Source organism: Pipistrellus kuhlii, unplaced genomic scaffold (genome assembly GCF_014108245.1).
Source record: "Pipistrellus kuhlii isolate mPipKuh1 unplaced genomic scaffold, mPipKuh1.p scaffold_m20_p_8, whole genome shotgun sequence".
Taxonomy (NCBI): Eukaryota; Metazoa; Chordata; class Mammalia; order Chiroptera; family Vespertilionidae; genus Pipistrellus; species Pipistrellus kuhlii.
This window is the reverse complement of record NW_023425584.1, coordinates 26960546-26983655: the sequence shown is the minus strand read 5'-3', so window position 1 is coordinate 26983655 and position 23110 is coordinate 26960546. Positions and strand designations below refer to the sequence as shown.

At 40.5% G+C, this 23110-nt stretch overlaps 1 protein-coding gene, 1 long non-coding RNA gene and 2 other non-coding genes across 6 annotated transcripts in view; 1 reads left to right on the top strand and 3 right to left on the bottom strand.

Annotated features, from left to right (window-relative positions):
- Positions 1 to 3239: 3239 nt before the first annotated feature.
- Positions 3240 to 19266, bottom strand: HSPA9 (heat shock protein family A (Hsp70) member 9). 3 transcript variants are annotated; one of them, XM_036424116.2, is made up of 17 exons: positions 19076 to 19265; positions 17987 to 18045; positions 17685 to 17772; positions 16371 to 16552; positions 14933 to 15057; positions 14327 to 14400; positions 14140 to 14246; positions 13485 to 13647; positions 13009 to 13101; positions 9280 to 9489; positions 7715 to 7942; positions 6911 to 7015; positions 5697 to 5814; positions 5177 to 5271; positions 4794 to 4886; positions 4463 to 4603; positions 3240 to 3959 (listed from the first exon to the last, which is right to left on the bottom strand). In XM_036424116.2, the coding sequence occupies exons 1-17, from the start codon at positions 19154 to 19156 to the stop codon at positions 3882 to 3884; spliced, it is 2040 nt and encodes a 679-aa protein (XP_036280009.1). In that variant the 5' UTR covers positions 19157 to 19265; the 3' UTR covers positions 3240 to 3881. The 3 variants fall into 3 exon arrangements, with proteins under 3 accessions (XP_036280009.1, XP_036280010.1, XP_036280011.1); XM_036424117.2 differs by lacking the exon at positions 17987 to 18045 and having other exon boundaries at positions 19076 to 19211; XM_036424118.2 differs by lacking the exons at positions 3240 to 3959; positions 4463 to 4603; positions 4794 to 4886 and adding an exon at positions 4916 to 4963 and having other exon boundaries at positions 19076 to 19266.
- Positions 7345 to 7416, bottom strand: LOC118711935. Its single transcript, XR_004985886.1, has one exon. It is a non-coding gene; the product is annotated as a small nucleolar RNA SNORD63 (small nucleolar RNA).
- On the bottom strand, positions 8646 to 8720 carry LOC118711934. The gene has a single exon (XR_004985885.1). It is a non-coding gene; the product is annotated as a small nucleolar RNA SNORD63 (small nucleolar RNA).
- A 54-nt stretch (positions 19267 to 19320) lies between the features above and the next one.
- LOC118711154 overlaps positions 19321 to 23110 on the top strand; it is a 28091-nt gene continuing 24301 nt past the window's right edge. The window contains exons 1-2 of the long non-coding RNA XR_004985656.2: positions 19321 to 19443; positions 22228 to 22352. This is a non-coding gene — a long non-coding RNA (uncharacterized LOC118711154). The remainder of the gene's footprint in view (positions 19444 to 22227; positions 22353 to 23110) is intronic.

The following is a 23110-nucleotide window of genomic DNA, read 5'->3' as shown; positions in this document are numbered from 1 at the left end:
TCTTTGATTTCACCTTGTATGAAAAATGTTAGAGGATAGTATTGAGACAATTAGGTTAATATTAATATGGGCTACATATTAGGTAATAGTATTATATCAGTGTCAAGTTCCTGATATTAATAGTTGTGGGGAGAAGGTTGTGTTCTTACAAGATATGTGCTGAAATATTTTGGTTGAAGTGTCATGTTCTTTTATGTGCGATACCAGGTCAGGGCACATACAAGAATCGGTGAATGCATAAATAAGTGGAATAACAAATCAATGTTTCTCTAAAAACTCAATAAACAAAAAATTTTAAGTTTAAAAAAAGTTGAGGAAAAAGTTTTACTGGGTAAATCTATAATAATAAAAGCATAATATGCTAAATAAACCAGATGACCTGGATGAAGCGGGGCTGCAAGGGAAGCCCAGGTCCTTGGGTGCCAGAGGGAACCAAGTGCTAGCAGCCTGCGGAAGGCCTACTCTTGAATGGATTTTGTGTCGGGCCTCTAGTAGTAATATAGTTCAAGATCACATAGAATAAGTCTACAACGGAACTGGACTCATCTAGGAAGTATGAAAGATTGCAAATTTATTCTGCTCACTCCTTTTACCTTGTCCCCCAGCCCCTTGCCAGCCCAGGAAAACTTCAGGCCTATAAACTTCTCCTTGGCTTTTCCTGATTAAAGTTTTTTATCTTACCAACTAAGTTTTAGTTTCTGGATTTGGTATAAGTTGCCTCTAGTATTCTTAATATGATTTAGACAAATTTAAAAAAACGAAGGGACCTTAACCCACCTCATTTTGCAGCGGGATTCACTAATTTGACAAAAGATTTGAGTGCTTTTGTTTTAGCATTGTTCTAGGTGTTGGGAAATAGAAGTAAAAAAATTTGACCTGTGGAGCTTGTGTGGTAACTGTAAATCTTGAGATTTAACAAAACAGACTGGGTAGATTGTAAAACAAAAATGTTTCTGACAGTTTTGAAGGCTGGGAGTCTGACATCAGGGTACCAGCATGGTCAGGTAATGATCCTATTCTAGGTCACATTCTGATTGTATCCTCACAAGGTGGAAGGGGTCAAGGAATGTCTGAAGCCCATTTTATAAAGGCACTACTCCTATTCCACCCTCAAGGCCTATCACTCTCCAGAGGCTGCACCTCCTAACACCATTACCTTAAGTTTAAGATTTCAACACATGAATATGGGGGGAGGGGTGGGAGGGATAACATATACTTGATCAGATCATATAGTGGGGGGAAGGAAAAACATTGGGTGGTAATAACTGCTAAGGAGAAAAATAGGATAAAGGATAGGAAATAATGACTTGAGGGAACTTTTTTTTAAAATATATTTTTTATTGATTTCAGAGAATAAGGGAGACACAAATATTGATGAGAATCATTGACCATCTGCCTCCTGCATACCCCATGGTCAAGCCCACAACCTGGGCATGTATGCCGACTAGGAATTAAACTGTGACCTCCTAGTTAATCCGTTGACCCTCAACCATTATGCCAAGCCAGCTGGGCTGGGAGCTATTTTATCAAATTTCAAAGCTTAGGAATAGAGTGAGCTAAGTGGAAACCTGGGAGAATTCCTGCAAGGGAGGACAAAGATCACAAAGTAAAATAGGAAGTTAGGGACATGGTAATGAGGGGCCTCATCACTGCTGTGGGAAAAAAGTAGCAAGGTGTGTAATTTTAAGTGGGGAAAACTACTTATAATAATCCAGGTATCAACTAAGTGGAAATGGTGATTCTGGATGCACTTTGAAGATTGATAAGATTTGTTCATTCCAGGTTTGGGCAACCATAAGCAGTTACTGAAAGACCACTTAGGAAAATCAGAAGTTCCTTTTGGGACCTATCTAGCACTTGTCACAAAGGGAAACTATCTGAATAAAATCTTTTGGCTTTTCAAGGCTGTTTCCACTAGTGTTTTATTGGTTTGTATCAGGAATACTGCTGTATGTTCACTACACATGGGAAAGCTTGAGACAGTAGTGGGTATCTAGCCAGGCAGCTCTCCCTCCTTCCTAGTAGAACCTAAATTGTTTCAGGGGATGTTTGGTTGCTCTCCCTGATACCAAGGATGAATCTTAAATCATAGAAGACAGTAATTCTTAATTGGAGTGCTTTTGGAATCTTCTAAAGGCTGTTAACAAGGATTAGGATATTCTAGAGGTGTTTAGTGGATAAGGGCCAACCACAGATACTAAACATCTCTATATAAAACCCTAATATGCAAATAGACAAGACTGAAAAAACTAAACTGGTTGCTATGATGTGCACTGACCACCAGGGCCACGTGTGGAACATGGTGGGCATCTACCAAAGCAGGGATTTGCCGGATGGGGGTGCTGAGGATGGACAGAGACCTTACCCCTATGTCCACTGCAGCCTCGTGGCCCAAAGTCCCTTTTAAGGTGCACAAAATATTGCACAGCCCACAAGGTCCCCACCAAGTGTCCATCTGGCTGAGAACTTGAACCTAGAATTTATTTTTTATGAGAATCTCAAGAAAGTATTCACATGGCTGTTAATGACCAATTTTTCAGGAATGTAATTATCATGTAAACAATGTCCTTAAGATTTGAGGAGGAAGAAATATCAATTTGCTGTTCCACTTATTCATGCATTCATTGGTTACTTCTTGTATAGACCCCAACTGTAATTCAAACCCACAATCTTGGCCTACTAGGACACCTTAACCAACTGAGCCTACCCAGCCAGATCCTCACTGTATGAGTTTTAAAGTATATATGAGTTTCATTTCTAAATATCAGCACAAAATAAAAGGCATTACTACCTCTGGTGTGATCTAAGCCCCATGTTCTTAAGAATCCTGTAAGCGTGGCATATGATAGTCTTATTTTGGAAGATTTTTTGGGGAAATTCCTAATACTTAAATGAAATACAAGAAAGATGCAATCTCCTTTCTGTTTCTGAAGTTGTCAGCACGTGATAATTAGAACTATATCAGGATTTAGGATAAGACTAGCCATGTGCTGAGAGTGAAAAGTAAATATGGTAATTACCAGGACCTAATATTACTGAGCCATTCTTGTAATTTAGGATTTACTACTAGATTTATATACAGCTACTTAGAACTGAAAGCAGTCTGAAAACAGCCTGTTTTTGTGCTAGAAATCTAGACTTTTAACATTCCAAATGAAATGTGGGGCTATAAGAAATCAACAAAAAACCTCAGACCCAAACTTGTATTTGGCCTCACCCTCACAAACAAGAGATCAAGATGCTTTTCATATTTATTTTTTTAAAAATTCAGAATGGATCAAAAAGAATAATCCAGGATACAGGTGCCAAAGGCCAGAAGGTAGCTATAAAAGTATGCCATAGGAAAATCAGGGAGCCTTATTACCTTGTTTTAAAAGCTGTACCTAACATAAATAGCTTAGCTTCCCCTGCTCTATTCTTAATGCGGCACAGCAGGCTTGTCTTGCAAGGCCTCAGTTGAAGGATCCCATGTATACACACTCAGGCTGGTATGGCAGCACTTAAGTATTTTATATCCCCAGTTGATTTTATTCCAGGTCTGACTACCTTCATTGTTGTGTGTGGGATGATTTCACCCCTTGGAAACACAGGTATTTCAGCACAAAACAATATTAAGTCTTTACAATCAAACCATCTTCCCTTTTTCGTGCAGCTGAAAAATGGTAGGTTAGGGACAGACAGAACATTGTGAGCTTTGTTACTGTTGGAATTATCACTCATTAAATGATCATTAGCTAAGTCACTAAATTTACATATTAAGGAAATTATATATAGAATACTGCAAAAACACAGTAAAAGACTGAAGTCTGCCCATTTCTGCTCAGGTAGTCTCTTCACTCCCAAGCGTCATATGTTGTCCTTTTGGCTCCAAAGTTTTGTTATTACTGTTTCTCCTCTTTTTGATCTTCCTTTTGTTCCCCAGCACTAGAACTTCCAGAGCCTTCTCGCTCAGAGGCCATCTGTTAAAAAAAAACATTTGGTAGTCACTCATTTAATGTTAAGGCTGGTAGCTTGCTCTCTGGAGCCATATCCCACCTGTTCCATCCCCCCTCGCCCTCTGTACACTACTGGTGGTTTCTGTAACTCCTTCCCTTTGACCTTCAAAACAAATCAAGAAGGATACTTCTTCATAGAAGGAAGGATAGTCTTTATAAAACACTCCCGTTCTATAAAATGGCTATGTAGGGAGCCACCAGTGAGTCATCAAGAGCAGTTTTATTAAGATCAGATGAGAAGGAAAATCATTGAGCAAAACACCCTTCAGAGGAAGAGACTGAACATAAACTGTGCACCTACGGATGAGGACAATAGGGGATGGGAAGGGGGCGGAGGGTGGGGTGGGAACCTGGTGGAGGGGGGAAGAAATGATGAAGCTTTGTAATAATATGAACAATAAAGATTGATTTAAAAAAACAAAACAAAAAAAAAAACTCCCAAAAAAACCACCCTTTAGTCCTTGTACCTTTTTGTATGCCATTTCAAAGAGCTTCAATGACGCTTGCTGAAGGGAAGATGCTGCCTGCCTTATGTTTTCTCCAGTTTCACTATCTTTTCGAGCCAGGAGCTCTCTCATTTTGGAAATCTCCTCTTTTAGTTTGTTGCACTTAAAAAGAAAATAAAACAAAGCTCTCAGTTTTCCAGGTTTTCTTATCCTATTACAATTACACGAAGCAGTAATATTCAGAAACATTTTAAAAAAACTAAATTCCTATCAAGACCCACACAATCTTTATTGACACCAGTGACAATGCCTACCAACTTCTTGAACTATTGTATTATAAAAAAGGGCTCACCTCATCAGCAGGCAATTGGTCCTTGAATTCCTCCATCTTGCTTTCTGTATCATGGATGATTCCTTCAGCCATATTAACTGCTTCAACTCGTTCCTAAGAGACATTAGAAAATGAAGACTTCCCAACTGGTTGGCTGAAAGTCCTCACTGGGAAAGACAACATGCTGAATGCTACATATAGTTAAAAGTAAAAATAGTAAGGGGGAGAAATCACTCTGGTTGGTGTGATATGGTAAGACTTGGAATAAATAAAGGCATTCCAAATAAATTACAGCAAAGGGGGAAAGAGGATAAATTGAGGATAACAGAAGATATAAGATCAAAGATAAATGTCTAAACTCCCACTTTCACCTCCCAGCTGAAAAGAGAGAAAATACCAATCACCTTCTTTCGCCTGTCTTCCTCAGCATACTTCTCTGCGTTTTTAACCATATTTTCAATATCATCTTTGCTTAGCCCACCAGAAGACTGGATCACGACTACAATGGAAAGAAAACATCTTGTTACTTCCCTGGCAAAATTATTTATCTCACCATCTATTTGTATTGAGGAAAACAATATGCCTGCTCAGAATAGCCAATCTTAATGTAAATTATGAAGAGGAATACCCTATTGTCCTATGACAGACAGAAGGAAACAAATATCTGACATACACAAAGACCAACTATCCTGCCACTCTGGCAAAACTTTAAGCTTAGCAATCCAGAGGTTCGGTGCTTGCCTATTTTAGGGAATAAACACCCCAATAATGTAAATCTGATCAAACTGAGAAAACGGGCTAAAAGGAATCATTCTCCCAAGGCTAGAAAAAGATATGTACAACCTAGAGAGTCTAGTTCCCACCAGAAAGAAACTCCAAGGTCTCTTACCTCATCCATATAGTCTGATAAATAAGAACACTTACTCTGCTGCTCACGTCCTGTACCCTTATCTTTGGCAGAAACATGTACAATCCCATTGGCATCAATGTCAAATGTAACTTCTATCTGAGGGACTCCTCGTGGGGCTGGGGGAATTCCAATCTAAAGTAAGTAAATACACAGATTAAGCTCTTCTCACAAAGAGGTATAGTGCTCTAGTTTCAAACCTATACAGTTTTCTGTGGAAAAAGTCATTTGGTTCCTGGGAGGAACCAGCTATAGTTTCACTGAAATGTAGAAGTAAAGGTAGTACTTCCTTTGCTTCCTAAAATGGGGCTCATGCCAGTAAAGACTGGTTGTAGCTAGTGATCATTATTATGTATTTGGGGACACAATAATAGCAGCAAACCTCATTACTGTTCATCTCACCAAGAACCAGTAAGCAACACTAATTAGAAGCCAATAATATCAAATGTCTCTTAAATTAGTAACTAAAAATATCTCCTAAATAGCAACGTCTATGAACACTTCACTCTCATATCTTCTCTATCTATACATATAAAAGCCTGAATGAACAAATGCTGTCATGTGCTCTGAACACCAGGGGACAGATGCTAGTGGTCAGTGCGCTCCTACAGTGGGAGAGCCACTCAGCTGACTAATGGCTGCCAAACACTGAGCTCATGGAGGCAAGGGATGGGACTGAAACTGGCAGTCTGACATCCTCCAAGGGGTCCCAGATTGCGAGAGGGCGCAGGCCAGGCCAAGGGACCCCACCAGTGCACCAGGCATCTAGTCTATATAATAAAAGCCTAAGGGACTGTTATGGCGGAACAACTGGTTGCTCAGACAGAAGCTGGGCTCAGGGCTGGTGAGCACAGCAGCAGGAGCCTCTCCCACTTCTGCGGCAGTGCTAAGGAGAGGCAAGCAGAGTGGTAAGGAGCAGGGGTACTAGACTGCGAGAGAGTGCAGGCTGGGCCTGAGGGGGGGACACCCCCCCCCCCCCAAATCCAGTGCACAAATTTCGTGCACCAGGCCTCCATTATATATACTATATTTTTAAAGTTCCTAAGGCACAAGCAAGGCTTTCATGTAAAAACTGAAGGGCTCTTTAGTTGCAGAATTTGTATGTACACTATATTAAGAAAATAGACTACCACCCGTGTTTCAGCAATTTATAGTAATATCAATAGGGGTTGAAATACAGTCTAACTGTACAATAAAAAAAAGAAACATATTTAGGATTCCCAATACTCACCAAAGTAAACTGTCCAAGAAGTTTGTTGTCTCCAGCCATCTCTCTCTCACCCTGGCACACTTTAATCTCCACTTGAGTCTGACCATCAGCAGCTGTAGAAAACACCTAAGGAAAAAGAAACTCTCTGGGTTGGCTATCTAATGAAAACCACTCTCCTTATACAGAGGACAAGCCAAAGAAAGAAACTCACACTGTAATACTGAAAGAGTCCTAATGTACACTATTTTCAGGACAAAGGCTTAAGTCTTTTGCAGGGAACGAAAGGAGGATTAGCACACCATAAGGGCATGCAATAGCTATTGGTTCTCTAAGCAGCAAATGCACTGTAAAAAGATGCAGCATTGGCACAGAAGGCTTCAAGAGAAGGTGCCAAAAAAACGAGATGTTGAAACACGCTCATCTGGGGAAATAGGTCAGAGATAGGACATGCATTTTATGCTCAGTAACAGGATGTCACCACATACTTTTCTTCAGAATGATGTGTTGACAATACATCATCATAGCACAAATATAGCAATAGCCAATTTTTCATAAAAACATCAAAATTTGGAAAAGTTAATCCAAAGACCCCAATCACCGTCCAAATAGCCCTGCCTGCCATAACAGGACAACCATCATTCACCCATAATAGAAGCTCATTGCACTGACTTGGCCAAGCCATTTTTTTATTGCCTTTTATAATAGAAGAGGAGAATTCAGTCCCAAATGATGAGGCTTCTTTTGGTAAGTTAAAGAGTGAAATTTTCCAGGAAAAGCTCACAAAAATGGCTGCAATCACATCCCTCACAGAACCGTGGCTCTTACCTGACTTTTCTTGGTTGGAATAGTGGTGTTCCTGTTAATAAGCTTGGTAAATACACCTCCCAGAGTCTCAATACCCAAAGAAAGGGGAGTGACATCCAGGAGCAGCACATCTGTGACATCACCAGCCAACACACCTCCCTGAATGGCAGCTCCCATGGCCACAGCCTCGTCAGGATTGACAGCTTTACTTGGGGCTCGGCCAAAGAGATCCTGCACAGTCTGCTGAACCTGAGCACAAAGAAAAAAATAATCTGTCACCCACTACTCAAAGCAACTAACTGCCCAAGAAGGGGAGAGAGAGAACACATGTACCAAGACCGTACCAAATTAAATTGTAGGATAAGTTGCTTTAGATCCAAGAATTTCACTCAAATTACTAGTATTTCATAGTTGAATGCTTATTAATGATCTGAGTACATCATGTAGGTAACACTCATATACTTTACTCACATGTCATTCATAGCCCTTTAAATTTGGGAAGAATTTGTGTAAGTTTGTTATCTGGTTTCCCATACAATACATTGCATTAGAAATGGGTAGCCCTGGTTGGTATGGCTCAGTTGGATGGGCATTGTCTGGTGCACGGAAAGATTATGGGTTGATTCCCTGTAGAAGGCATGCAGGAGGCAGGTGATCTACATATCGACTACAAACTAAAAGGAAGCAGTGCAGAGGCCATACAATGACAACAGTGACGCCAACATGGGATGTGCTCTTCCCTCCTTTTTAAAATAATGCTAGGAAAAAGTGCTATTTAAATAGCATCTAGGATATTTGTTAATAATATAATCTAGGTCCAAAGCCTCTCATTTTCTCTGCAGATTTATTCTGTGCATATTTTCCTAGGCCCACATACTTGAAAATTTAAGAAAATATCAAAGCCCAAGATAATTCTATAGAAGTCATAAAGAATTGCACCATCAACAGTTTCTGTGCTCAGTCATTAACTTTCTACACATCTGTCTTTTCAGAATGATGTGTTGATAAATAGAATGCATCATTGCACAAATCTTTGTTGAAGAGGTACAATTAAAAGCCTTGAACACTATGCTGTAAAGACACATGCCCAAAATTGTTCCACAGAGGCCAGTTGGTGTCAAGGTTTTAATATATACACACACACTTTGTAACTGATTTTTAGAGGAAAGGAGAGAAACATCAACCTGGGCATATGCTCTGCTTGGGAATCAAACCAGCGAACGTTCAGTGCACAAGATGATGCCCAAGCAACTGAACCATACCAGCCAGGGCAGTATCAAGGTTTTAAGCTATCTCTGACCTCATGTTCATTCCTAAAAATTCTTCAAGACTGAAGTTCAGAATCCTCCATGTCATCACCCCATGGACATTTTGCCCTTCCTAATCCTTTTTCTTATATCCTTGTATTTTAAAAAGAGGCTGAAAAGAACTCTTTAGTTAAAAGCACAAATTCATCTTTTCTGGATCATCATGGAAGAAAGACCACATATTCATATCCTGACACATAAGCCATTTGTTTCTTCCCAAAAAACATATGCAGGTCCTCTCTGCTCGCCAGGCTGAGAATTCCATGGATCCATCCATACCTTGGGCATTCTAGTCATGCCACCAACAAGAATCACTTCTCCTATGTCACTCTTGCTGACTTCTGCATCTTGCATGGCTTTCTGGCATGGTGCAATGGTCCTCCTGATTAGCTCAGCAACAATCCCCTCAAACTGAGCCCGGGTCAGCTTCATATTCAAATGCTTAGGTCCAGATGCATCCATTGTAAGATATGGCAAATTGATGTCAGTCTATAAAGGAAGGAGGGAGGATCAGTAGTGGTGAAGTTTCTTTATTCAATGAATACTGTAGGACAGGAAGACTTTGAAGTCTATAGCTATTCCTTTAATGGTCAGACCTACTTTAAAGGAATAGCTACTAAACAACAGTGACTCTTTAAGAGTCCAACTCTTATCTTTCCAAAAGTAAAAATACTTCAAAATTTTATTATTAAACAATGAAGACCAGGAGAGAAACAGGAAAAATCCCTGTTAAAGAGACAAGAAGTATTCTACTACTAAATATATAGGGTGGGGCAAAATACACGTAACAGTTCATTCCTATATTAATTACTGTATTTTCTATACAAACTGTAAGCATAGTTTTGTCCCACTCTGTACATTAAGAATCATACTATAGCCCAGCCAGTGTATCTCAGCTGAGCATAGACCTATGAACCAGAAGGTCACAGTTCGATTCCCAGACAAGGGTACACACCTGGGTTGCAAGCTCAATCCCTAATGTGGGGCATGCAGGACATAATCAATGATGTCTCTCTTTCTCTCTCCCTTTCTCTCTGAAACCAATAAAGAAATATATATTTTTAAAGGAAAAAAGCACTACTGTTTTTTCCACCAAGTTTAAAAATATTCCATGTAGTTAAAAAAAAACACCACACATCCAAGATAGGCTCTGAACCAAATAGTGTGCCACCAAGCCAGGGCTTTATTAGTTTCAGGAAGATGATTAGAAAGCTACAGAGATGCTCTTTAACTACAAGGACTGCCATCATATCCACAGATAGCTGCTAACATGGCCACAGTCACAGGCATATAATATCTAGTATTTAATAAACCCCAAATGCTATTAAGGTATGGATTAAGAATATTTAGGCCTGCCTAGCGTGGCTCAGGGGTTGAGCATCGACCTATGGACCAGGAGGTCACGGTTCAATTCCTAATCAGGGCATATGCCCGGGTTTCGGGCTAGATCTCCAGTAGCGGATGTGCAGGAGGTAGCCAATTATTGATTCTCTCATTATAGATGTTTCTCTCTTTCCCCTGAGATAAAAAAATGTATTTAAAAAAAATAATATTTAGACCAAAAAAATGAACATGCTGAAACAGATGTCTTAGGGGTGGGCCCTCGGGAACAGAATTACCTTATGCCTCTCCTCTAACTTCACACCAAAGCAAGGCCCACAGAGATTAAAGATGGAGGGGAGCAAATCCTTAACCATTTCCTTGGGTAAAGAACTGGGACTATTAAATACTTAATATGAGAGTTAACACATCTTCTGTAAAAACAGTGTTACTGGGTTTTGCCTTTAAGAACACTGTTGACAATTTACTTCTTTCTTTGCAAAATGTCAATAATACTAATTAACAACAGAACTGCATCATCCAAACCAATATGATTCAATAGAACTTTTTGTGACAACAACAACGTTGTTCAATTCAGCAGCCAATAGCCACTTATGGCTGAGCTCCTGAAATACAGCTAACACTACTGAGGAACATAATTTAAAACTTGTATTTAATTTTAAATACCCTATTGTTTTAGTGTAGTTCTATATGCTATCAGTTAATGACAACCTGAAAAATTCCAGGGCTCTCAACTCTATAAAACCAGTTCATCAGTTTTATCCTTCATTTTTCTCAAATCCAAGTATCTTTCAATATCAGTCCTCTCTCTTACCACCTGGTGTGCTACAATAACCTCCCAGTAATTGCCCACATCCACTCAGGTTGCCTTCTACAACAGAACACTTCCCCACTGAAAATAAAACTGTGCTCTATCTTGGCCAAAGTGCTTTTCATAAACCCAAATCTGACCATGTTATTGCCCCCACACAAAGTTTTTAGTGGTTTATACTCACTCAGAACAGATACCAAAACACACAAATCTATAAAGGAGCTCTAGCCCCCCGTCCCATGCTCCCATGCACATCTGCATTTCAGCCACACTGACCCCGTCTTAGTACTTCATACTTGATTAACTCAGCATTTCCTAATTAACTTTCAGACTTGCTATGTCCAACACCTCTGGTCAACTGTCAGGTTCCTCTATTATAAATCTAACTTTGCCTTTTTACTACATTAATAACTTACATTCAGAGTACTCATGTTGTTCTAAGCATGTTACATGTTTGTATGAATTTAGTAATCCTAGAAATTCTAAGGGGAAAAGAAGCACTGTTATCTGTATTTTACAGAATGGAAATGTTAAGGCATTCACCCAAGGTCACACTGCTAAGTGATAAAATAGGATCCAAACCCCAACAGTCTACTTGTAGAGCCACTCTTAACCTTTACATTATGTTACTTCTGGCTTGACATTTTATATTCTTAATAATGCTCACCTCCCACGCTACACTGAACTATACGAACAAGGGTAGTGTTTCTCAGAATTGATTCTAGAGGTTTACAATCACACATGCACAAACATTTATGTACAAGGATGCTCAATATTCCTTGCTATAATGACAAAATGCTGAGGAAAAAAAAATAACCCTAATGCCAATCAATAGGATACAGCAGGTCTTTGAATAACAAAACATTGATGAGATGCCATTGGAATTTATCAAATAGCCTATGAAAAACTGGTTTCCTTATACAACATTTTGCTTAAAATTCCTAGGACCTACTGATGACATCAAGTGAGGACTTACTGTGCAGCCATATAAAAACCAACCAACCTTCGCCTCCAAAAAGTGTCAGACCCCTGGGAAGAATAATAAGCTATTCTTTGGCACTACTGCAATATTTCAACCCTAACCCATCATGTTGCAAAGTTCTGCCACTCTGTGTGATAGCAGGAAACAAAGCAACATCATCATCCTGGATCCCTTTGTACAACTTTGTCATTGCTCATAGCTACTTAAAAAAAAATTCCAGGTTTGACTTGATAAATACTTCTTCTCCTCTTCCCAGTGGTAATCAAACTAACGAAGTCACAGGCTCTGTTTCTCTGCCACCTAAGAACCTGATATTAAATCCCTTGCCTTCCACCTTGTTTGTCTCTGACCCAGATCTACCATACTTTCTACAATTCTATTCTTGGATATTAAAGCAAAGTGAAGCTTCATCTCTCTGAAATGAAGCAGGATTGGCTGACACCTTAAAACATGCTGAGCAAGTCTGATGCCCAGGGGGAAAAACTTGCTCGGATGTATAAAGGCCAGCCTTCATAGCTCACTTTCTAGATCGGTAAATCAAATTAAAGGAGAAACTACTAGAGACTAACACAAAGGTATATTGAGTTAAGTGAAGATAGTAGTGCTGAGAGTCTCCTGGTGTTTACAGGTTAGCAATTAATAGTTTTTCACACTGCTAGTCTAGATTTTAGCTCCAGTACACATAACCTCTGATTTGGACGGTTAACAAATTTAGGTCATCCATTAAAACACATACATACAACACCGGGTTCCTATGCTCATGGAAAGGTTTTTACCACCAATCAGAAAACAGTAAGACAAATAAAATATGCTATTAAAGTAAGCTCAGGCTTAAAAGATCCATCAAGACTGCTGGGATTTGTCCTTGTCTCACCTGCACAGATGAGGAGAGTTCACACTTAGCCTTCTCAGCAGCTTCCCGAACTCTTTGAAGTGCCATGTTGTCTTTGGTCAAATCAACTCCCGTCTACAAAGTTAAGACAAAAACACTAGTATTAGTGAGGTAATAAATACTCTTAAATTGCAGTGATATGCTGTTAACACAAAACAGAGCTATAACTTCATAAACAAGCATACATGACTTCTTTTCTTTAAAAATCTGTAGGGAAAAGAAAAGTTATTCTAAAAGGGCTATCTATGCCTGGAGTTAGAAGGCAGAACTGATTTCAGTTTTTTTTTAACTGTAGAAGTCTAGTTCAAAAAAAGGAGTTCCCAGAATTCCTTTTTCAATATTGTACAATTACTTTCAAACAGAAATACAAATATTTCAGTGTTCTACTCTGAGCAGCTATCTGAATATGGAAATTTTCACATCCTGATGTTTACAGATTAACCACACCAATAACTAACCTCTCTTTTAAACTCCTTCACAATGTGTTGTAGCAAGGCCTGGTCAAAGTCTTCACCACCTAAGAAAGTGTCTCCATTGGTGGACTTAACCTCAAATACTCCTTTCTGGATTTCCAGGACAGAAATATCAAAAGTCCCACCACCTAAATCATATACAGCAATGCTAGGGAAAAAAATAAAATAAAGGAAGGCCTTAAGTAACAAAAGTAATGAAGTATTTGTACATGCTACAAGGACAAACCTTGAAAACCTATCTGACCAGCACATGGTAGAACCTATGCCAATATACATTTCAATAATCAAATAAATATTAAACCTCTCTATTTTCCTCAATTAATTATTATGAAATTTGATAATTGTGTGACATTTGTATTAACACATGGCCTTAACATTTAAAGTATACATACAGTTGAAATTAATAAATTTATTTAAAAGCAAAACTACTCTTTTGGAGGGGAGGGAATGACCCTATTAGACCAGTACTTGGGGGGAAAATAGTAAATAGTAATAATAAAAAAGTCTTGAAATGAATGAAAAACATATCACAGAGCCTTGAAGAACATCAAGGTAGTATATTTTAGTCTAAATATAAGAATCACTAAGAAATCAAGACTTGGGATAAGTCTTGGTGGAGTTTATTATTATTCAGACTTACACTTTATCTTCTGACTTGTCTAGACCATAGGCCAGAGCAGCAGCTGTGGGTTCGTTAATTACCCGAAGCACATTCAGTCCAGCTATCTGACCAGCATCCTTAGTGGCCTAAAAAAGTAAAAAGCATTTTTCCAGCTTTGTGTCAGCAATACCACTAATTTCCTAGATAAAAATGCTAATTGACTCACCTGTCTTTGAGAGTCATTGAAATAAGCTGGGACTGTGATCACAGCATTTTTTGCTGTATGCCCCAGGTAATTTTCTGAAAAAGAATCAAGGAATGAATCCAATCATGAGATTGTCAGATGACATAGGTAACAAAATTACTAATGTAACCTAACAACCTATACAATCTTTTTGGAGCCACAAACAGCACTCATCAGTTTTTCAGCATGCTAGAACCTAACATGTAGAGAACTTGTAGGAAAACACTCCATCTGAAAATAAAATTAGAAACCAAGACCTCACCTAACACTTCAGTGAAACTTCAACAACTAGAATGACTTAAAATAATTACTAGTTTCTTCAAATGGGAAGCCCTAAAGTTTTGCCTAACAGACAAAAGCTTGTGTATGATCCTTTGGCTTTCAAAATACTACTTCCCTACTGGAAAAAAGAAGAAAGCCACCATTTTTTGGAAGATGTATTCAATCTGCAGGGAATAGTATGAAAAAGGTTTTCTATATAAAAGCAATCAGACTCACCCATGGACAGTGGGGTATAAAAACTAGTGATTTCAGATAAATCACCCACTTCTTGATACTTTCCCAGATGTGAAGAACTAAACATCTCACCTGCAGTCTCTTTCATCTTCATCAACACAAATGCTCCAATCTGACTTGGAGAATAGAGTTTTCCATGAGCTTCAACCCAGGCATCACCATTGGAGGCACGGACAATTTTAAAGGGAACATTTTTACTGCAAGACACAATAAAAAACATGGCAGTGCAATTTACCATGAATGTCCACCCTCCCATCCCCAAAAATCCATGGTCAATGAGAACTTCAGAAATTAATTTAGTAAAAGCCTTTAGAACACATGTGTCAAACACAAGACCCGCGGGCCAAATCCGTCCCGCCAGGCCTTGCAATGTGGCCCACACCGCGCTGTCATCACTGCACTCCGCTGCGTTTCCATCACAACGACAGTTTATGACTGTTCAGTAAACCATTCGGCCCGCGATTTAGGATGGATTTTAGATTTTGGCCCCTTCTCTGATTGAGTTCGACACCCCTACTTTAGAAAGTAAACATTAACATATCAAAACACCCTGATGAAATCCAAACATTCTCTACTTCCCACCAAACAAAATACTAATGCAGCTGCTTTGGAAAATGATTATAGTTATCACTTATAGGACCCAGAAATTCCATTACGAAGTATCTAGCCAAGAGAAATGAAAACATGTGTTCACACAAAGATCTGTGGCAGCATTATTTGTAATACCGGTAGCTAAAAAGTGGCCTGGCTTGTGTGACCCATAAACCAAGAGGTCACCACTGGTTGGATTCCTGGTCAGGGCACATGCCTAGGTTGCAGACTCAATCCCCAGTCGTGCAAGAGGCAGCAGATCAATAATCTCTTTTTAAATATATTTTATTGATTTTTTTACAGAGAGGGAGAGAGATAGAGAGCTAGAAACATCGATGATAGAGAAACATCGACCAGCTGCCTCCTGCACACCCCCTATTGGGATGTGTCCACAACCAATGTACATGCCCTTGACCGGAATCGAACCTGGGACCTTTCAGTCTGCAGACGGACGCTCTATTCACTGAGCCAAACCGGTTTTGGCGATAATCTCTTTTTTAAAATTAAGAGGAAAAAAAGGGGAAAACAAACAATGTCCATTCACATAAGTGGCTAAATAAAATGTATATATCCAGACAATGGGATATTATCTGGCAATGTAAAGTAATGAAGTATTGATACAAGCCACAACACAAACCTTGAAAACATATCTGATCAGCACATTCTACTATCTGCCTTATGAATTTAACACCAATTTACATGGCCCAGGAATGACTAGCCAAATCTTCATGCACCACATCTACACACGGCAAAGACCTAATCTGTGGAGGCAAAAGTGAATTTTGTGAAGGAGATATCCTTTTGGCAGGTGAGGGTTTGCCCCCAGGGACACATGAAATTATGAATATGCTCAAGGGAACCTGCTAAAAGGTCCTTTTGTGTGGCCTTCGCAAATAACTATACTTTTGTAATTACTCACATGTCTTTCTGGACTTCAGAGTCATCATATCGCCGGCCAATAAGACGCTTGGTAGCATAGAATGTGTTGTTTGGGTTGGTGACAGCCTGTCGCTTGGCAGGCATGCCAACAAGTCGCTCACCATCTGCTGTAAAGGCTACAACTGAAGGGGTGGTTCTGGCACCTTCAGCATTCTCCAGCACCTAAAATGCCAAAAGCAAGACAGAGAATGAGGTTCCAGTGACCACACTATCTTTATTAATCATTTAAGACAAAACAGATGTCAACTCACAACATAAATGCTCAAGAATAGTGGATGCTGATATGGTAAGTACTTTCTACTAGAGATAGTGGATGTTCAAAGTATCTTTATTCCTTTATTTTGAAACAACAGAAAGAAAACCAGAACAAATATAAATCAGAGCTTTCATAGTTCATAGTCAATGTAAGGACCAGGTGACTTTTCTTTCTAGAAGAATGAAATCCATTTCTCAATTTTTTGGGTAATGGCTAAAAAGTTTCAGGCATATAAAAATTGCCAAGAAACAATTCAAGAATCTCAGGTGCTCTAAATATCAAGAACTGCCCTAACTGGTTTGGCTCAGTAGATAGAGCGTCGGCCTGTGGACTCAATCAAGGGTCCCAGGTTCGATTCTGGTCCATGGCATGTAACTTGGTTGTGGGCACATTCTCAGTAGAGTGTGTGCAAGAGGCAGCTGTTCAATGTTTCTCTCTCTCCAATGTTTCTAGCTCTCTATCCTCTCCCTGCCTCTCTGTAAAAAACAAAAAAACCAACAACAATAAAATATATTAAAAAAATATATATCAAGAACCTAGTGGCAATAGAGTCATAAAGCCCTAACCTGTTTGGCTCAGTGGATAGAATGTCGGCCTGTGGACTGAAAGGTCCCAGGTTCGATTCCAGTCAAGGGCATGTACCTTGGTTTCGGGCACATCCCCAGTAGGTGGTGTGCAGGAGGCAGCTGATTGATGTTTCTCTCTCATCAATGTTTCTAACTCTCTTTCCTTCCTCTCTGTAAAAAATCAATAAAATATATATATTTTTAAAAGTGTCATAAAAAAAAGGAAACTTCTGGAATAGTTATAATAATAGGAATCTCCTAAGATGCTTTATTTAAATTGTAGCCCATGTATTATGTGTTATGTGGAGCTCCACTTGGGATTGATAACAAAAACGGTCTTTAATTTATCTATAAGCCATCCCAATGGTAATTTAGTAGTCCAAGAGGACACACCTAAATACTTGGAAGTCAAATCCATCCAATTATCAGCACCATGCAATAATTGTGACCCAGAGTTTCAAATCATGCTCACCTTTGCTTGTTTACCTTCCATAACTGCCACACAGGAATTGGTAGTACCCAAATCAATACCGACAACTGCTCCCTTGATTGCTTCTGATCTGTAAAACATTTAAAACAATGCTATAGCTATCATTTTAATAGTGATTTCTAAAATAGATACAAGAATATATAGGAAGATATTAGATACTGTGGGAATAGTGGTACATTACATAATCTGAAAATAAACATAGATGTATCATTTTTTTTTCCTGAGCAGAATCATTAATCACAAAGTTAGAGACCACTGCTCTGGAGTTTAGAAGTTACACTTACGCATAATCCCGCTTTGAAACAATTCTAAAAGTCTCATGACTAAGGCCATTCCAACCATCCTAAAAAAGAAAAAAAAAAAAAAAAGAGACAATTACATCATCCATTATTACATATGAAAACTTGAACTTGTTCCAGTTATTCTTCTGCACGTCTCAAACTCTCATTCTACTTAACTGAGAGGCTACCATATATAACATATAATGAAATGATGAAGTATTTCATGTAAGAGGCATTGTGGTACGTTTAATAAAGCCCTACACATACGTGAGTATTGCATGTATAAGTTTATCTAGAAGCATTTACCCTAACCCTACTTTAAAGAGATAAGATTAGAAATCTTGTAGTCAACCTAGAAAAAATTTCTTTTTTTCAGGCATAGCCTCCAAACAGAATCAAAGAAAAGACCTTGATTACAACCTAATTTTAGGCTACTTCCAAGCATTTCTTTAACCCCAGTAAGACAATTCCAGATCCTCAACGATGTAGGCTTTTGATCGTAGGTGGCAACAAGCACCATGGCTTCCCCCCAATTTGTTTACATTTTTTGAAATAACAGAGGACAATCTTAACCCCAAAATTTGGGGGAACCAACTACACAAACATTCCTCAACAAAGGAACGGAAACTTGATTCTGGATTTATTAAGGTGTGCTCTTGCTTTATTTCATCTCTGCAACGGGGTCCTTGCACACACTGTGTCTTACAGAAGAGAACAGTCGTCTCCGACTCAAAGGTGAGACTACAAACCTGAAGAGCGGTTCCCTTCGAACTATTATAGAATTGCATCCCTCGCCCACAAGTTCAAACCTGTTTAATCAGCCACAAAACGGATTGTCAAGACCACTACCTACTACTTTGTGAAATAAGGCTCCACGCTGGTAAGGGGTGTGACTCAGCAGGGCTCGGGACACGGAGATAAAACCCTGAAATGGGCCTTGAATCTGCAGCGCCGAATACAGAAGGCCCGTTACCTTTCTTCCCACCTGATCTCTCCCAGAGGATCCTGACCCCGAAGGGCGCGTGGCCTGCGGCTCCAAGGCCCAAGACCGGGAGCCGAGAGGCCCTCGGGGAAGGCCTGGCAGTTTCTTACCTGGTGGCGGGCGACCGTGGGGCCCCGGGAGGCTGCAGCGCCGACGAGACGGGATGCCGCAGCTCGGCTGGCGCTTATCATGGCGGCTGAGCAGTGAGGGTAGGAGGCAGCGAACAGTCACTCGGACAGCCGAGATGTGCGCTGTGCTGCGCGGCGGTGGAAACGCTTCTGGAAACCTCCAACCACGTGGGATGGGGCGGGCGGGGGTTGGCCGCTGGAGCCTGGAGGCCCGCTCTTCCGCTGAGGCGCTGCCTGTAATGCCTGACCAGAGACTGCCTGACCGCCGCTGCCGGAGTAAGCGCGTACGGCCAATACGCTCCGCAGCATGATGGTTGAGAAAGTATGTCCTTCAGTTCTCGCTGTGGCAGGTTTGCGCTCAATGAGAGGCGAGGGGGTTGAGAGATATATGAAGGCAACAACTTTAGACAGCCCTGGTCCTCGGAGGCAGCAAAGACTCAAGGTCACACGGGATAAACTGCGAAACGATTACAGTCTCCTTGCGTCAGTTGCGTCAGAGGAGGGGCCTCTGGCGCCTGCGCAGCTGGCGCCCGGCTGAGCGCCTGGGGCGCATGTGCTCAGGGAGTGGCGGAAAACAGGGGTGGAGCGTAACTACAGCCCCCATTGGACGTCCCACCGAGCGTAGCCGGAGGCGAGCCTGGGCGCGTGCACTCTCCTTGCGCGTGGACGTTATTGCTGCTCCGCGCAGAGCGAGGGCGCCATCTTGTCCAGGGTCTTTTTTTCAGTGTAAACCTCAGGCTCGGAACTTTCCTTGCTCATTTTCTGGCTATCTATTGGTATATATATTTTAACCTTTATTTTTATTGTTGATACTATTCCACATGTTCCCAACTCCACCCAGCCCCCGCTCCTCCTTCCCTCAGGCCATCACATCACTGTTGTTTACCTATGGGTTATGCATATTCGTTTTTTGGCTAATCGCCTCATCTTCTTTAAAAGAGTCCCCCAGTCGGTTCGGCAGTAACGTGAAATGCATATCCACACCGCGGGCTGACCCTCACTGTGGTTACTCAGGGCCTCTCAAACCTTACGCTGGTTGCTAGGGGCAGACATGGGTTCTGTGATAAAGGGAAAAATTTATTGATTCAACAATATGTACCGATGTGACAGACACTAAGTGTACAGTGAAAACAAAATGTGAATTCACTTATCACAACTTGAGCTTAATTCTGCAAATGAAGTAATTTGTCCTTAAAGCTTTAAAGTCCTATTTCAAAAGAGAAAAAAGATACTCCACTATTAAGTGATCACTGTGTGAGGCGTAAAGGGAACTTCAGGGAAAGTTGGGGAAGAAGATAACTGGAATGTGCATTGTGAGGGGAATGGAAATGAGAAACAACAACAAAAACACACACATTGGTTCTAGATTAAGGTGACCAGACGTCCCGCTTTTGGCGGGACAGTCCTGCTTTTTAACAATTTGTTCCGCATCTCGGGGCGTTTTAAAAAAGTCCCGATTTGCCGAAGCTGGTTTGGCTCAGTGGTAGAGCGTTGGTCTGCGGACTGAAAGGTCCCAGGTTCGATTCTGGTCAAGGGCATGTATATTGGCTGAGGGCACATCCCCGGTGTGGGGTGTGCAAGAGGCGGCTGGTCGATGTTTCTCATCGACGTTTCTAACTCTCTCTCTCTCTCCCTTCCTCTCTGTAAAAAATCAATAAAATATATTAAAAAAACAAAACAAAACAAAAAAAAAACTCCCGATTTTACTGAAACAGGTTTGGCTCAGTGGATAAAGCATCGGTCTGCAGACTGAAAGGTCCCGGGTTCCATTCTGGGCAGGGGCATATACCTTGGTTGCAGGCACATCCGCAGTAGGGGGTGTGCAAGAGGCAGCTGATCGATGATTCTCTCTCATCGATGTTTCTAACTCTATCCCTTTCTCTTTCTCTCTGTAAAAAATCAATAAAATATATATTAAAAAAAAAAAAGTCCCGATTTTTAGGGAGAGTGGAAGAGAGGAAAGACAGAAACATGCATGTGAGAGAAATTCTTACACCAATTAGTTGCCTTCTGCACGAACCACTACCAGGGCAGGACCAGGGAGCCTGCAACCAAGTATGTGCTCTTGACTGGAATCCAGCCTGGGACCCTTTGGTCTGCAGGCTGATGCTCTACATCCATTGAGTCAAATCTACTAGAGCAGGCAAGTCATTTTTAATACCTCAAGGATTGGCAAATGTTGGCAAAGGACTGACAAATTCATCCATCTTTAAATGTTTCTTTCCATTTAAGTATATTTTTTCTTTCAAGCTCTATAACAATTACAGAGAGATCTAGTTTATGGGTAGCAGATAGCCATCATTTAAAAAAATATTTTATTGATTTTTTACAGATAGGAAGAGAGAGGGATAGAGAGTTAGAAACATCGATGAGAGAGAATCATCGACCAGCTGCCTCTTGCATACCCCCTACTGGGGATGCGACCGCAACCCAGGTACATGCCTTTGACCAGAATCGAACCTGGGACCCTTGATTGAGTTCACAGGCCAGACACACCCTGGAGCCAACTTCCCACAGTCCCTCCTCTGCTGGCCGCATCTGGGGTGGCAGTGGGGCTCAAAGGACACATCTGGGGTGGCAGTGGGGCTCAAAGGATGCCTACAGAGTGAACAGGGGTCCCTCCAGCAGGTGGGGTCCTTCGGCCTGGCTGATGGGGATTGGGCCAAAACTGGCAGTCCAGCATCCCCCGAGGCGTCTTGGAGTGCGAGAGGGCACTCTGCAAAGTTGCTGTCGCTTGGCAGCTCCTGCATTGAGCTTCTGCCCCCTGGTGGTCAGTACACATCATTACTACCAGCCAGTTGGCCGACTGGTCACTCAGGCTTTTATATATATATATATATATATATATATATATATATATATATATATATATTGTTTTTCACTAAGCTTTCTTTATACTATTGAAAATCTCTAGGCTGGAAACATTTCTTTCTGTCACTTTGCCTTTTTCTATTTGGCATATGTGATTATGATTTTTGTGTTCTGCTTTTATGTTTAGCATTATTTTGTTTAAGGATATCTGCTTGTCAACCTGGTCCATATACTTGTAATTTTTAATGGCTGTCTATATAATCTCATTCTTTCTTGAGATTCATAATTTTATTCCACTGAATCTTCTATTTTTTTTTTTGCAGGGTATGCGGAGATATTTGCTGCATTTCTAAAATATCTCTGAAAACAGGCTGCATTTTAGAATTGAAACCAGCATTTCCTTTTCTACTTTAAGAGTGCTACGCAGGAAGCCATTGGGCACACCAAGGTATTGAATTATCTTTCCATGTCTTCGGACCTATGAGAAATCTCAGCAAGAGGTCTCAGACACCAAACTGGGTATAGGGTGGAGGGAATTAAACTTGACAAGGTACTTGATATTTCTGAAGAGTCACTTAAGTTCTATAATTCGGTACTGTGATTAAAGCGACTTTCACCAATAGCCACTATAAGATATAGCGGTATGCAATAGCCAGTTTATCATTTGGGGTGTAACAATTAGCTAAAGCTATTTTTCTCCAAAGGGTCAGTTAGTTCTCTTGTTTTTCTCCACAACTTCAACTTTAGCAAGGAGCCATCATAAATTCTGTGACATAGCTGTCTCCTTATCTGTCCTGGGAGTTATAGGCTGCACATATAAAACAATTCATGTGCCTTTGCATAATAAATTGAGTTTTATAAATCATAAATCTTCACTTAATGTGCAGGTGGTGCTGGGTGCCAGGTTTAGAAAAGCTGAGGTAGTTGCCAAGTTCATGAATGTCATAATCATTCATGCTAAGGTAGTCCAGAATTCTGCTGTCTTCTGAGGCAGACCAATATCAAGGTTGGTAGTTAAACACAAAAATGTGAGTCTCAGTGATTGTTTTGCAAAATCGGATGCACTTGCCCTGGCCTGGTAGCTCCTTGATTAGAGTGTCACCTGGTTCACCAAGGAATGGTGGAAAACAAATTGAAGTGTTTTTTTTTCTCTCTCTCTCTCTTTCGCTTTCTCGCGTTCTTGCTCTCACTCTCTTGCTCTGTCTC